At 46.6% G+C, this 16,457-nt stretch overlaps 1 protein-coding gene across 1 annotated transcript; it reads right to left on the bottom strand.

Moving 5' to 3' along the window:
• Positions 1–3,255: 3,255 nt before the first annotated feature.
• HOXB9 (homeobox B9) lies at positions 3,256–7,523 on the bottom strand (the record flags this gene model as incomplete). Its single annotated transcript, XM_080633556.1, has 2 exons — positions 3,256–3,491; positions 7,016–7,523. The coding sequence occupies 2 exons, from the start codon at positions 7,521–7,523 to the stop codon at positions 3,256–3,258; spliced, it is 744 nt and encodes a 247-aa protein (XP_080489682.1).
• Positions 7,524–16,457: the final 8,934 nt, after the last annotated feature.

The raw sequence follows: 16,457 nt of genomic DNA, 5'->3' as shown, positions 1-16,457 counted from the left end.
GCTCCACGCTCCTGGTCCACTAAAGCTGCTGCGGGGATGCAAAGATTAAACCCTCAAAACCAAATAAATAAGCAACCAAACAAGCAACCACCGCTAAACACACCCCGAGATTAACGATCTCCTATTTAAAAACCAAAAATCAAATAAAACATTATTAGAAAGGCAGCAAGTTTGTGTGGGAGCGAGTAAGCACTTGCTGCTCCAGGGAAGAATTCTTTCCATTTGTTTCTGGGCATCCTTTTTTAAAACCTAAGCAAACATTGATTCTTCTAATACACTTTAACGAGCCACTGAAGAAGGCAGGAAAAGAATGAAAATATTTCTGATATTTTAGATGAAGCAGTAGAATACAATGACATATCGCTGCTGTTGTTCTAAAATCGATTTTTATTCTGGAGCATTAAACATTTCTGGAAAATACATCCGGGCTGATGCTACAGAGGACAGTTTTTCCAACATCTTTGTTTTCCTTTAGAGTAAGCATATTTCCTAATAAAATTAACTAACGTTTTAAAATCTATTTTAAAAGAACCTTATATTCGTCTTAAAAATAGCCGCTCTTTACCACAACTCTAAGGAAAGTGAAAAACGTTTCTAAGTCCCAGTGGCCGATGGGTTGCAAACCTCAATTAAGTCACAGATACGCTTCTGAAAAATATAGTAGTGAGGATTTAAGCAAGTCCATGCTCAGTTCGAGATGGGAGGAATATTTCAATTCAGCGTGAAGCATGTGAAATTCATCCATCCTTGAGAAGAAGCAAATCAAACCGAATGATTTGACTGCTCAGCTTAAACACAGCGAAAACGTCTTTTTTCCACCCACTATCTGTTTGTTTCAATAAAGAACTGATCCTGCTGACACCAACTTCTTGATTTCTCTCAGCTCAAAATGTCTCCGAAAGAGCTTTTCTTAATTTAATTTCGAAGAGGGAGATCAGGGGCTTTGACACGGGGTGAAGGTTGGTTACATGGAACTCCCTCCGGCAACAGAACAGTTAAATTTGGGAGCCCCCAAGGAGCTACTTCAGGATGGAAAGTTTTACAGGAGAAAGTCTAGGCACTAGAAAAAAACCCCAGCAGTCTTTCTGAGGGATGGGGTTTAACACTTAAGGTCCGGTTTCTTGTCCAGGGGAAGGTAATTTTTATCCTTTCAGAAGGAATTGGAGAGGGGAGATTTTAGCCCTCCTCGATTCTTATCTCTGAATCACGGAGGGGGGGGGGGGGGAAGAGGGGAGCAGGAACACTTTCCAAAACCGCGAATCTGCCTATCGCTTCTTCCCAGCAGATAAAAGTGATCTCCCAGAACCTGGCGCTGAGGACACACGAGTCAGTCAATTCTGAGATCGGATTTGCGCTGATTCATTCGGATATACAGCAGAAATAAATGTCTTTTCTCTATTTTCCCCCTCTTCACCCTATTACCACAAGGGACCTTACACTCGCCTTGCTCCCAGACAGCCTCCTGGCAGCTAAATATACAAATCTGCACACGAAGAAAACGAGAGAGGTTTATTTCAACATTTTCCATCCACTATCAACTGCAGAACTCTTCGCATACTTAAAAAAGCCACAGTAGAAACAGAAAACGAGCTTCAACATTCACAGAAACACAACCACAAACACATTTTACAATACCCACCATATAATCCACTGGTACTAACCTCCCCCCCACACCATCCCACCACCCCCTCCCAAAACAAAGTTAAGTCTTACAGAGATAAAGGGAAACCAGCCCCGCCCGGGCGGGTGGGTGAAGCCTCCAGCGGGTCTGTCAGATGAGAAACCAGTTCCGGGCGGCGTGACAGGAGCCCGGCGAGGTCTGGGTTTGCTACTCAAAACGCTTCTTCGGGATGAGGAAAAGGAAAGGGGGGCAGCGCGGAGAAACCGCATCCCCCGGTGCCACCAGAGGGACGAAGCTCCTTCCCCGGGAGGCTGCGGGTCCCGGCTCCGGCGTGGCACCGGGCCTCGGGGAAGGCGGGTGGCAATGGGAAAACGTGCCGGGAGCTGGCTTCAGGCATAAAAACCACCATAAAAACCAACCCCACCCAACAACAGCCCCCCCTCGGCATTCAAGTATTAAAAGCATCTCAGCAAACAGGAGCGGGAAGAAAGACACGCAGGCCAGGGCTGGCACTTCATCTCTGCAGCAGCTACTGCTTTAGGAAAAGTCAATTCACAATAAATTATAAATATGCTAGCACTAAGAACACAACCTTCCCCTCCCTTACAGCTCTACTAAGGTAGTTTTTTAACTAGAAAATCCCATTCTTCCCCTTCTCTAAAAGTTAGGAATAAGTTGGCAGGGGTTCTTCCGCCCCTTTTTCTCCTAAATAATTTACAACGCGGCTCTGAGAGTGCCCCACACACACTCTCTCGGCTCCCTCCCTGTCTTTTCTCCTCTTCCAAGTGACCCAGTATAAAACTACCAGATGAGGAGGTTTGCCTGTAAAGATCCTACGAAACTTTCAGGTCAAAGTCGCGTATCTGCCATGGCACGATTCTAATAAAAATCCCGCATAATAAAACAAGCTTTAAAAATAAAAAAGGAAGGGGAAAAAAAAGGGGGGGTGGAGGAATAAAAAGAGCCCAGAGCAGTTGGGAGTTGGGCTGTCATTAACCGACTGCCTGGTATAAAGTTGGCGAATTGAAAATGATTTGTTGGGTGCAATTAAACGCAAGTCTTACGAATGTGTCTGTCTTGCAGGAGTTTAATTAAATCGTCTGGTTCCTTGGCCACCTCAACGTGTGAGTGTGTGAGGGGGTGCGAGAGTGTGTGTGTGCGAGAGCGCCGGGGTGTTGTGAACGTTATAGAGAATCATTGTCCTTACGTGGATAAAGACAAACAGCGAGGTTTGGTGGGGGTTCTTTGGGGCCAGTTGTGTTTGCAGTCTTGTTTTCCATGAAGAAAACGCAAGCAGGGAAAGCTGCTGCTCTGACAGGAGCCTGTGTCTATGTTACACTGTAAGGAGAAGAAAAGAAAAAGGCAACAAAAAAAAATAGAGAAAGGAAACAAGAGACCAGAACAAAACGCAGCATGTGTCCCCAAAAAGGAGCTGCAGTTTTGGCTAAGTTGCCTCCGATGTGGCAATACTAAGAAGATAAAACAGAAGAATAAGCAACATCTCGCATGCAAAGGTGGAGATGGGGAACGGGGAGGGTTTCCCCCCAGCGTCTGGGGGGTTTGGTAGCACTACAGGGGAGGCTGGGAGCTGGGGGGTAAAGGGGGGGTAAAGGGGATGCTGCTTTTCTGGGTTTTCATTCTTTGCCCTGCTCCTTGTTCATTTTCTTCATTTTCATCCTTCGGTTCTGAAACCAGATTTTGACTTGTCTCTCACTCAGGTTGAGGAGTCTGGCCACTTCGTGTCTACGGTCCCTCGTCAGGTACATATTGAATAAAAACTCCTTCTCTAGTTCCAGGGTCTGGTATTTGGTGTAAGGGCATCGTTTTTTCCGGGAGGAGCGGGCGTGCAGCCAGCTGGCAGCTGGGTTGGCTGAAAGAAAAGCAGCGAGATCAATACGGTGAAGCCTGAGTGTTTCTCAGAAGGTTTTAATCATGCCATCAAATATTAAGATTATACACACGCATGTGCACGCCCGGGTGAAAATGCCGCCTGCCCTGGGAGCCAGAAATGGAGCCAGTACGAAAATCACACGGGATCGGCAGGGCGAGCAGATGGCGGGGGGCCCGAGCCCTCCAAAAAAGCCACCACCCCCCCAAGTTGAGGGCTGGGACACGCAGGACCGTGTGGTCTGTACTCACAGACCCGTGGCCGTGCAGAACCCTGGCTGTGCACACTCACGTTGTCCTGCACACGCATGTTGGCCCTGCACAACCCTGCCTGGGCACACACATGTTGTCCTGCACACCCCTGCCCGTGCACATGCATGTTGTTCTGCACACCCTGCCTGTGCCCACCCCTCCCGGTGCACACGCATGTTGGCCTGCACACGCTGCCTGTGCCAGGTAACATGCGTGTGCACACGTGTGTTTTGGTGCACACGTGTCTCTGGCACAGCCCCCCCTCGCTTTGCCCCGGGCCCATCTATACCAGGTAAACACCCACAGGCACTTAGAGGTTTGCGTAACGGCCTTCTCCACGTTACGCACCCTGTATACAAAGAAACCAACGCCAAAATCACATATATATATATATATAAAATCCTTTATAGTCCTGTTTTCCCACGTGCCTACAGATTTACTCCTACAGACACATGGCGCAGGAACAGAGCAGGGAGAGGAGGGCTGGAGAAACCTTGCATAAATTCTGCCTATTTTTTTTCTGTGCTATGTGGCAAGAAACGGTCTCGATACAATAAACATCCTCTGAGGGCTGGGTGGACTCTGCTGCCGGAGGTCTGGACAGTGTTACCCGGAGACATGGACATTTGCAGGGCTGCAAATACAGCCAAGAATAAATAACAGGCTGCCCATCACCCTCGCGTGTGGGAGAAGCTACGTGGGAATCTCTTGCAGAAAGAACATGACGGGAATTAGCCTATCTAAAGGGGGAGAAAACAACATTTTAGGAGCTGAAGCCACCCCCCTGGCCACTACGGTGGTGAAGATCGCACCCAAAGGTGAAGTGGGTTTAGGGTAAATAATAGAGCGTCTACTAATCACATGCAAATAGTAGCTGCCCGTTGAGTAACGGAGAGGCGGGAAGGAGGAAAATGAAGGGTTCTAGACAGACCACGTATTTCTATTTTATTTCCTTTTGCCTCCTCTGAAATGATGACTGAAGCCATAAACCTTTACACCAATTAAATGGACCATTATAAATATATACATACACACACGCGCGCCCCATCAGAACGTTTCCTCTACGCAAAATGAAATATATTGAATATTTTGGTAAAAAATAATCCGGTTAATCTTCCCCTGTAAGTACTGCCTCTTACAAATTTGCACGGCTATTTCCTTAATGTAATTGACTTGATCTAATATGCAGAATTAAATATTAAAGAGGAAGAAAGCTGTTAATAATTGATACTGTTAATCCTGCTACCCACCCTTTAATGGCAATGGAGGGCTCTGCTTCCTAACAGAGTTTTAGTCGGTTTGGGTTTATTTTTTGGTTATATTTTGGATCGTTAAAATAGAAGCTATTTTAGACGCCGGTTTTGCTTTATTCATTCACTCTACACAAGTCCCTGAACAGGGAAGTGAATGGGGGGAGGTCCTGGCACATCTTTTCTTTAAAACCCAGCAAATCATTTAACAGATCCCTGTGCCATCCACAGGGCAGAGATTCATTCTGAAGAAATACTTCCAAAAATGTAAGGAGTCAGGGAAATTGGTGGGAGCCCTTTCTGCAAAACAGCTCCGTCTTCCAGCCCTGGCAGGGTCTCAACATCAGCCCAAATTAAACCATTATTTAAAACAAAATATGCGTCGTAACCACATGCCAGAGAAACCACACAGCATCCTCTTAGCGCGGGTCCCTGCACTTACTTACAGCTTAATAATATTTTCTTGGACAAGATTTTTATATATTCAATTTCAGGGACATTGAGCACAGGACCTGGATATTTAATTCTCTCAAATCATTCACCTCACGGTTGCAGTTTGTTCTGGATCTCTGCCCAGTACAATAGAATAGGACTTTCTTTTTGTGTGTGTGTGTGTGTGTGTGAGTGTGTGTGTGTCTGTGTGCAAGTTAAATCATAGGAGAAGGGGAAAAAAAAGTCGCCCTAACATCCTGCACAAGGAGGGGAGGAAATCACGAGGGGCGAGAATATTCCGTATTTTTAACCGTAGGTTTGCAGTAGCAATCTCTGCTGCTCTTCCACGTTGAGGGAAGGGGGGGATAGAAGTTAATTCAAGGGGAAAAAGAATGACTGTGTCAGTTCATCCTGAACAGGCTGCGAGGAGCTGGACCCTCGGCGGGGGCTGCTCCTCTGCCAGCTTGGAAAACTTGGGCTTTCACTGTAAAATATTTACGGCGGGGGCCAAGCCAAGTTTCCCTTCGGCTCCCGCTCGGGCTGCGGCTCCGGTTACCTCCCGAAATGAGCCCGGGCACAGCCAGATCGGCACGAGGTGCACAAAAGCTATTGCATTGATATTATTATCACTATTAGATCCATTATTAGAGTTATTATTGCTAATAGCATTATTAATAGCATTATTGATGGTATTATTAAATGTTTAAAAGGCGAATGGTTGAGGGGTTTCTATATTTCAGGGAGGGGAAAGACAAGGCACATCACAGAAAAAGCACATGCTGTAGTTTAACTGTTTCCTCAATCTGGCTACATTACAAATAAAAGCTAATTAAGCTGGAAGCATCATTTCCCCCCCTCTTTTTTTTTTTCTTAACTAGTAAAGAAGCGTGGCTTTGAAATATTCATACCTTCAACCGTTGCATTTAATAAACAAACAGCTAAACCCCCCAAATAACCCAGCCAGCCCGAGAAAACGGACCCTCCCCCCCTCGGCGGGCAGGGGAGGCCGGAGGAAGCAGCGAGCCGGCCCCGCGGCTACCGCACTGCACCGGCCGCGGGCGCGGAGCAGCCCCCGCCGCTGTCCGCTCCCTCCCCCCCCCACCCCCCCCATGAACTTCTCCTCCGTAATTTCGGGTCTTTCCCCCACCTTCTTCTTCGTCTTCCCCGACAGCCGCCTTCCGCTCCCGTTCCCGACCTTCCTCCCCGGCATTTCCCGGTTCCCCCCGTCCCTTCCCTTCCCCTCTGCCCGCACCCGCGCAGATTTGCTCCCGCTTACTAAAGTGATCTCTGCTGCCGGAGCCAGCGCTCTGGAGGAGAAAGGATGACTCGCTCCAGCTTTTGTCCGCTCTGGACTCTGTTTAAGCTCAGAGACGACGTTCATTTTTGGTTTTATTTTTATTTACCGGCAGAGACAATGCCACCCCTCTCCCCTCCCCACCTCTCCCCTTAGGTTGGCATCAGCAAGCTGAGACTTCTCTTTAAGCCCTGATTTTAAACTTTACGCGGCATTGTCCCCTTTTATTGCACCTCCTCCAGCTTTTATACTGTTTACTTCCTCACTTTTATAACTTACTTTGATCTGTCCTGTCTTTGTCTTCGCTTCCTTCACAAACTTTATTGTCCTCGAAGCTGGGCCTTTGATTGGAAACGATCCCTTCCCTTGCAGCAGAAGTTTCTAAATTGTACTCCTGTGTCCCCTGTTTATGGACATCCCCGGGACGGCCCAGCAGCGGCTCTGCCTTAACGGCTCCCTGCCCGGGGAGGTTCTCTGCTCGGGGCACGGGGTCCAGCCAGCTCCGTAGATACCTGCCGTCAGATGGGACGCTTTGATGTTGAATATATGGATGGTAGACGGCAGGAAGGGTACCAGAAGAATGTGGATTCAAAGGAGTCCAGGAGGCGCTGAAAACTGGAGGTTTTGGCTGAAAACTACAGGAGGGGAATTCTAGATGCTCATTGTGCCCAGCTTGCCTGGAACTCGTATATTGCCCAGATGAAAATTTAGCTGAAGGCGAGTCTTCACTTTCATGACTTATAATGGAGTCGACATAATAATTGCTAAGAGTCCCAGAAATGGACATTCTCAGACATCATACAAAGCACGGTTCAATGAAGGGAAAAAAATATATAGGACAGATCTAGATTTGTACTCTACCCCCTTCTCCAACTTCCCAGCCAACAAAGTACAGTTGGGCTGCTGTGTTGTGAGCTCCCAGCAAAATGATTGGTCAAACTTTTTTCGTGTGCCTGATAAAGCGTCAGTCTCGGCGTAAATCAATCGCAGCCGAGGGGGCTGCGCTGCGCTGTCATCCGCCCTTGCATTCCATATCAAGGATGGATTGTTTTATGTTTATGCAATGTTGCAAAACGTCAGGAGTTTCGAAAAAGCCACCAAACGGGCAAAGCTGGGGCTAAATCCCGTCCTAGATTTGCTCCTGAAACATTGGGGGACTCTAAAGGGGGGAAGGGGGCGGATTTCTCTCCATTATTAATATTATATATTTTTAAAGAAAGATGCTGATGTGCTCGCTTTGCCTTTAATAACCATCAGGGGGGAATAGAGATAAAAGCTGTTCTTTCCCACTCGGGCTCCAGAGTACGATAGCAAAAACCCAGAGAATAAGTACAAACCCACCCCCCCGCGCCGTCATTTCATATACAGACATATATATGTGCAGGCGTTACAGGCATCTAAACGTAAATGCACGCATACAGGCGTTTTTGTAAAGAAAAAAGATGGATTTAGGTAGCAAGACTGGTGGGGAGGGTGTGATAAATAATTAACCAGCTGGGATGGAGAAATGGATTGTTAACATGGTAAAATAATGTGGGTAAATATGAAATGTAAAATGTCACCGGCGTGGAAGTGCCATTGCAACTTTGACCAGCGAGCTGCCGAGCTGCAACCTCTGTCTGCATCCAGAGCCTGCCTTAGGCTTTATGCTCATATATATACACACATATATATAATATCTTAAAAATATCTGTGTATGCGAACATACGTTCGCATGTTTGGCGGCACCATCTCAAGGTTGCTTTGCTCGGGCTAAAATAGTTTCCCACATTGCTGAAATCAGAAGCCTTCATTTAACTTTACAAGGCTAGTAAAATACAGCGCGCCACTGATCCGGCTTTGTTACAGAATGCCTCAAACTTGTGATGGTTAAATAGTTTAATAAAACTTACATTAGCTTTCTTTGATTTTTATAGCCTTGAATTTATTGCCTGTGGAAAAGAAAGGGGGCAAAAAAAGGAATCCCACGCGTTTTCAGTCACCGTGCCCCCCTTCCCCCCCCAACCACCTCACATGTGTGTGCTCACGGTGCGGGTGAGTGTGGAACAACCTCCCCCCTCGCTTAATTTTCCGTGTGTTCTCCAAAACCAGACGGTTTGGGGGTTTCCCTCGCATGCAAGCCCGTGACTGAGGCGGACTGAGCTCGGTGCGGGTCCCAGCCTGGAAGGTGCGGGGTGGCGGGGGCAGCTTTACCCGGTTATGATGATAAATCCGTTTATTGCAAGACGGTCCGACGGCATCGTAAATGTTGGTTAAGGAAAAGGTGCTCTCTCTGATTACGGCAAAAGTGTTTCTCTGGACTTCAGCTGTAACAGTCCGGATCAATTTGCCTCCTTTAATCTATTACCCCTCCGCCCTTCTCCCTCTTACCCCAACACTGAAGGATATTTAAAGTGAAGGGCAAAGAGATTCCTAGCCATAGTAAATCATCGCGAATCCTTCCTGAAGTGTATAGAGATGAAAGTCTATATTAACAGGCTAATAATAACATTGAGGGGTGCTAATAGCCGCCTGAAATGAAGGAAAAATGTAATTCGCATTTCTTTCCCTGTGCGTATCCGTGCGTGTGTGTCCCTATGCCCGCTCCTACACAAAACGGAGGTGCGAAATTGCTGCCAGAGGTGGTTTATGAATACGGGAAAATGATGAAGGCACTTAAAAACCTACACTCAAAGCCTTAGGTTTTCCCCTATCCCTATAAGCGGTGCTTCGCCACAAGCTGCAGCCTGATGGAAGGACCCGTTTCCCCACATTCAGGACCAGAGCTCCCAGAAATGAGGCGCTGTTAGGAAGCTGTCCGTTTTCATTAAAAAGAAAGGTGATAATGATAATAATCGAGAGGATCAGGATGATGGACAGGGAGAGCTGGAGCTTAATGCTGGAGGTCAGTTTACTTTGAATTTTTGCGTCCCTCAGGGTATCAAAAGCTCCCCAAGCAGCTCAGAATCCTCCCTGGGCTAGACAAGCAGGCTCAGTCTGCAAGCTCCAGCCAAGGTGAGGTGGGAGCATGGCTTGGGGAGCCCCTCCAGCCCTGGGCTCAGATCTTATCAAGCCAGCCGCGGGCAAATGTCACCAGGTGAGTACTCCCCACCGCCCTGCCAGATCTCCTCTCCTTTCCGGGGGGTTAATCCAAAGTAACTCCACTTCACCCCAGTCGCGTTTAAACCGGTGAAGGCAGAAAAATCCCCTACCAGGGGCAGCGTGGGGCAGGGTCGTTCCTTTCCAGTGCATCTCACACGAGCAGCGGCTGTGCACAAGGAGTTGGGAATTTCCTTCTGCTTTCAACTTTTCCCATTTCTATCTCCCTGTATTTTTTATTCCCTCCTAACCCTTCTTTTAACTTCCTTAAGAGCTGGGGAGGTTTTCAAATGAAAAGACCTTGTGCCAGCAGACATGAAATACGAGCCGGTTGCTCACATTGTCATATTTCTCGGCTTTATTGCCTTTCAGGAATGATTTCTTAAAAATCAGACGATTTCACAAGAGATTCGGAGGGGCTCTGCAAATGTTCTGAGAGCCTGGGAAAGGCAAGGGCTGATTTAAGTGTGTTGTGGAGATTAAACTCGCTTGGCGCATGGAAATATGTTTATACAACTGATGGATAAACAGCCGTGTTGGTAGCAGGGTGTTGGATAAGTATAGATGAAATTATTGAACGTTAATTGAAGCAAACACCTGTTCTCTGCTCATGAGATGGATTGGCCATGTCTTACCTGTAATAAATATATTGGTGGAATAAAATCCTGGTGCGCCTCCTATAAATAATGATGAATTATGTCAGCATGAGAGTATATAATTTTCTGTAGTATATGAATTTAAACCAAACTCTGAGGAGTGTGGCTGTGAGGCAGAACACACGGGGTTTCAGGTCCCTGGTGAATGGAAACCTCACAAGAAGATCTGCAAAATCCATTTGCTTTTGCTCCTCTGGAGGTTTCTGTTTGTTCAGTGGTTTATTTTTCAGACATATCCCCATAGTTCATCTCTCTGTAGCCTTTTCTGAGAGACGCTTAAGGCAAACGACAGCTTCATCCCATGTCTGTCTGCATGGAGAGCCCGTGTTGTGCAGCGCTGCCTGCTCCGGCTGACATTATGTAGGCGTTTATATTTTAATGCCTCAAACAGAGCCCATCAGAAATTACATGAAAAGCTCTTGTGATTGCAAAAACAACTTGGGGAAGGAAAAGTCAAGGAGAAAGTGACCTCGGAGCAGAGTCTTGAAGTCTAAATGGATGAATCTTTGGGAGAGAGGAGGCAGGATGTGCGAGCTTTGCTCGGTTTGCAAACTAGATTTAGTTTAGAGATGGGATTGTTGTGAGCTGGTAAAGGGAAGAGGAACTGGAAATAGTTATTGAAAAAAGAACAGGAATAAAGTCCGAAGTGGAGACTTTTTCCTGCTTTCAGAATCAGCGCCAAGTGTATTTGGCTGTGAGGGAAAACTCAGAGCATTGTCAGCTTGCAATGGAAAGCCACAGGCTTCTGAACTCACATACGGTTTAGAAATAATCTTTATTGTTTGTGGAGAGAAGGGATAATTTCCAACCAGTGCTTTGAAACACGCAACCGCCAAAATCCATCCTCAGCAAACAACTCTTTGGGTTGGCATTTCTGAAGCTGAAAACAACCAAACAGAAAATATTTGCAAACTATGCAAATTTGAAGTTGGGCTATTGCCACCTTGTACTGATTTATAAGTTTTGGTATAAGAAAGAGAAAGAGCAGATGATCTATTTCTTACCGGAAACATATTTAAACCACTTTTGGAAGGAGATTGTTAGTATTTATTAGAAGAGGAACCTTCTTCCAGCAGATTTTGCCTCTACCAGAGCTATGGAGGAGGCGAAGGGGACCTGAGGGTCCTGAGGTACAGGACTGGGGTTTCGCCAGGATCTTCACCCTGAGAGGCCTTTACGTGGTTGGGGTGTAACCTGCAGTACTTGGGGAATATTTACTTCTTCAGCTTAGGTTTGCAAGCCGATAAGGATAAGCTAAGACAGGATAAAAGCTGAGAGTGAACTTCATGGCTATGGAGAGTCTGGAGACCAGATTCGGAGATAACGCAGCCTTCAAAGGGCTGAGCGTTTATTTTAGGGGATATGAAACATTCTTAATTTATAATTATAGCAATAATAATGATAATAACAACAAAAAAATCACCTTTTTTTTTTTTTTTTTTAGGAGTCAGGAAACAGAAATAAAATCTCACCATAAAGCAAACATCATTTATGAACGATACATTTAGGCAGGTCTAAGAGGTTATGAAAGAAACTTCAGTCACGGACCCCTACAAACACGCGAAAGCCCAAGGAAAAAAATCCCTTCTGAAGAGTAAAACCTATATTTTACATACTTTTTAGTGAAATAAGTTTCTGTAGCCTAAAAGCCGAAGGATCTACCTTTGCCATTTCCTGTGTTAGCTCTCAGTTTGAATGCTGCCGTCTGTTAAAAATCCGTAAGTGGTGAGGAGGGAGGGAAGGGGGGGGGGGGAATTCCTTGTCTGAAGAGAAGCAAAAACAAGTTACACATGTGGGCAATTTTCCAAGGACCGAAAGTACACTCTGACTAAAAACCCCAGTTCCAAATGAGGTTTGTAATCTCAGCAGTTAATAAAGCATTTCGATCCCCCGTAAAGTAAAAGCGTATGTGCATCTGAAAAGGGAAGCTGGAGGGAGAGAAAGTTAAAATAAAGTTTGATTGTTGTTCGGGAGCCCACATTCTGGCTACCAGGCTAATTTTCCTCCCTCCCCACCTTGCCTCCCTCCTTGAAATAATGTTCAACTCCCACGAAATAGCTGGGCTCCTGCTTCACTCCGCGGATCTCATAGCAGGAGCTGCTGCTTGCAACTGCCGCGGATTCCCCTTGCTCTGCTTTGGGGTCACCAAGATATAACGAAGCACACACCACCACCCCTCCAAAAAAATCCCCCACTTTACTCTGGGAGAAAGGGAAGTAACAGCCCGTGGTGGTGAGAAATCTGTCGCTCCCACCCAGGGAAGAGAAGAGGGTGGGAAAACACAAGGGCAGGTACAAAAATGAAGTTGCTATAGAATTGTTTCCATAAAACCCGTAGCATGAGCCCCAGTAAACAGAAAAAGGGGAGTTTCTTTCGGGTAGGCTTTTTCCACATCAATTTTGCTCGTGATTAAAACTCACTCCGGGTGGGGGTAATATTGGACAGGCTGGACCTTGGCTGGGGAGTAACTAGGGGAAACTTGGTGCGTTCTCTGCAGTTGCTCCTTGTTACAAGCACACCAAGCAGTTACTAAGCACAAGGATAGCTCTCTTTGGTAGCCATCCCCACACTGCTTCTTCCCCAGGTAAGGTCGCTCTTATCTTTCTAATTTAGAACAGAGGAGAAACAAACCGCTCCGGGGCAGGGGGGACCCCACCGCACCCTACTCCTCCCGCTCTTTCCTCCCTTCCCAAAGCCCTTGGAAAATGAGTCCCAAATCCCGTTTTCAGGCAGCAATACCAACCCCCCGGGCCTGATTCTGATCTTTCCCAGCCCCGTGTCCCCCATTCTCCTCCCTGGCCCTTGTTTCCTGTCTGTACATGGGTAGGAGGGAGATGGGAATCAGAAGCCCAGACATTTACAAGGCAGGTTAGTGGTTGCCTATGGGGACATTATTACCGAACAGTTTATGATTAACTTTCCCAGATTGTCTTTTTCCGTTGAAGGGCTTTGAGGCAGGGCACAAGCAGCACGTTGTTTCTAAGGAAGGAGGCACAGGGCTTGTGAGTTGAGTGGAAAACTCCGAGTTATTTTATGCTGTTTGACTTCCCTCTCCTCCCCTCGAGCGGTTGTTGGTTTTCTAGGCGCTATGCCTGCTAGAATCACCAGTTTCGGGAATAAAGCACACACCAATTTAAAAGCAATACAACGTTTTGGTTGGTTTGTTTGTTTTCGTTTCCTTTTAACGTTCCGAGTGGGCAAAAACCCCCAAACCAACAAAACCCAACTGAAACCCAAGTAATCCCCCGGCCACAAAAAGTAGCAGCAGATGGTGGGTTAGACCCTGGATATGGTATCAAAGTTTAATTCTTCAAACCTGGAAGGGAGATCCAGTCCCAGGCTTATTTAGCCATGTCCTGGACCATGTGAAACTTAGTTTTATGCGTATTTGAAACACTGATGCAGGGAAAATCGCTTCCATGAGCTGATTGCTCGCACACACAGGCACACAACTCCACAGGCTTCCAGTGTGCAGACAGTAGAACGGGTGGACTCCATCCAAGCACACACTCTGGCATGCAGAGCTCTCCAAAATTCCTGTCTCACACGGATTTTTATAGCATTAGGTTGATTAAAATAAAACCCTAACAGCGTATTCCCACGCACAACATGTTGAGATTCAGAGGAAGGATGTGGGCAAGCTATTGTGGGCATTTCTGGCACCATCTAAACCCTTTTATTTTGTGAACCTGGCAGCCGTGGTCCTCGCCCAGGTTTATCTGATATTTAATGAACTCTCAGATCAATGCCCAACAACGAGCATCAGCCGCGCATCTTTGCGCGGTTACAGGCTTACAGACCGCGGCTTGGTATTTATCGGTCTCTAAAGACGTGGGCATGTTTTTCTATGAGCTTCGGAAGCTTCTCGGTGACTAAATATTCAATATCCAGCCCATTCGGCATCTTTATCTCCGTACGAAAAACCACCGGGACCCGCTCACCATCCCGCTTATGCCTATAAATGCCACCCGCCCAGAGCGAAACGTGATGGGCAGCGGGGCTTTTCATAAGCTTATTTTATCTATGAGGGCAATTAAACTCAGGAGCTGGACACCGTTCTTTTTGTTCTCTAAGCCCACATGTTATCCTTTATGCGGAGGTGTAGATCACAACTACCAAGCTAAGACACACTTAAACGTCCTTATAGAGGTGTGTATGGTGTATTTTCATGTGAGACACAAAGTTTATTGCGCACAAGGAGGGGTTGCTGAGCCTGTCTCTGGGGAGAGAGGGGGTGTTCGCCTCTGAGAGGCGCCGCAGCCTAATTAGAGCCTTAATAAGCTCTTGATGATTCGGGGCCTGATTGCGCTGGTGTCACAAAAGGGTCCCTGAAACGGGGATTTAAACAAAGAAACCGTCACCCCCAAGTCGAGGGTGGAGGGGTGGTGAGTTTGAGCCGGGCTTAGCGGGGGGACACGGTTTAGGGGGCACACAGGCCCGGAGTTGAGCCGGATTTCGGGGGAGACACAGGCCCGGAGCTGGTGCTAAAATGGGCTTAGGGGGTACACGGGCTCGGGGCTGAGACGGACTTAGCTGGGGACACAAGCCCGGTACCGGTGCGGTCCAGGGGATGGAGGAGGGGGGGATACAGGACTGCCACCCCTTCCCCATCCTTGCCAGGCAACTACCCTCAGCAAACAGAGCGAGGAGGATAACTGGAGTAAATCAGGTAGTTTGATGTTCTTGTGTTTAAAATTAAAAGCCCAACAACATGAAACTACCTAATTCACCGAGCAGTTCTAGCGCAGCCCTGGGTCAAAGGCTAACCCCCACAGCCTCCCCCCCCAAAGGCGCCGGGCGGCCATTTTGTCCGGCATCAGCCCCAACCTGAACTTCTGCAATAGCGAACAGTTGCTTGGAGACAAAAGCGACAAAAGGACCTTTTCAGAGACGAAATAAAACCCCTCGGACTGCGCGGAGCAAACTATTCAGCTGATTTCCTATGTACAGTGTCTGGAGCGGATCCCTCCTGCAGGACTTTACAAATAGTTTACAAATAGACCAGAGGAAACAGTAAAATGCTATTGACTTTGAGAAACAAGCGATTATCGCAGCTATAAAAAAGAGCAAAAAAATCCCTAAAGTTCTTCCTCCACCTCCTTGGAAAGCTAATTTAAAGGATCGTTTCCAATATGAAGCTGATTTATCAAGACTGCGTATTAAAACACTATTACCAGATTCTTTTTCCCCTCATCTAAACCTGCCAGTGTTTGAATAACTTTCCGCAGAGAATAGAGTTAAATCAGTGAGCTCCCGGAATAAAAGCAATGAATTCATATTCTCCTCCCCTGAAAGGAAGTATAACGTGAGTCATTTAAAGACAAAAAAATTAAAAAGGGGGGGAGGGAATAAAGAACGTATAAATCAATTAAAGCAAGAGAAAAAAGTGTCATTGTGACTATTTTATAGGTGTAAATAGCGACACAAAGAAACTTACTGTGTCCTTTCCTCCCTCCAAGGCGCTTATGTTATTAAATAATGACTCGGTGATTATAAAAGGGAGAATTAAAGCTGAGGAGAGGGACTGGGCCTTCCGCGGAGGGGGGGAAGTTTGGCAAGAAAAAGAAGAAAGTCCAAGATTGCTGTTTAGGGAAAAACTAATAAAAAATAAAAAATGACGGGACCTCCCCAGCCCATCGGATAAGGTCACAAAATGGTTTTTTAATGTTTTTATCTATATATATATTTATGTATATAATAGAAAGTCAGTGTCTTACCTTGTAAGCTTGGGGGGGGGGGGGGGTTGTCCTTAAGTGGATTAAAGAATTACACAGGGTGAGCAAAAGAAATGATAAAGGCTGGAGGACAAGAGGCCGAGACAGCCCCGGCCCGAAAGGGTGAGTTTAGAGGAGTTTAAAAGTTCATTGAAGAAACACATCCTCCGAGTTCAAGGGATGCCCGGAGGAGCCAGAAACGTGACTATAAGTTAACTTCATATGGTTTGAAAAGCCTTAAGAGCCGGGATGGGACTCTATATAAATCTATTG

Source organism: Psittacula echo, assembly GCF_963264785.1.
Source record: "Psittacula echo genome assembly, chromosome: 23".
In the NCBI taxonomy this organism is placed as follows: Eukaryota; Metazoa; Chordata; class Aves; order Psittaciformes; family Psittacidae; genus Psittacula; species Psittacula echo.
The sequence above is the reverse complement of the archived record's forward strand: the minus strand, read 5'-3'. Positions and strand labels throughout refer to the sequence as shown.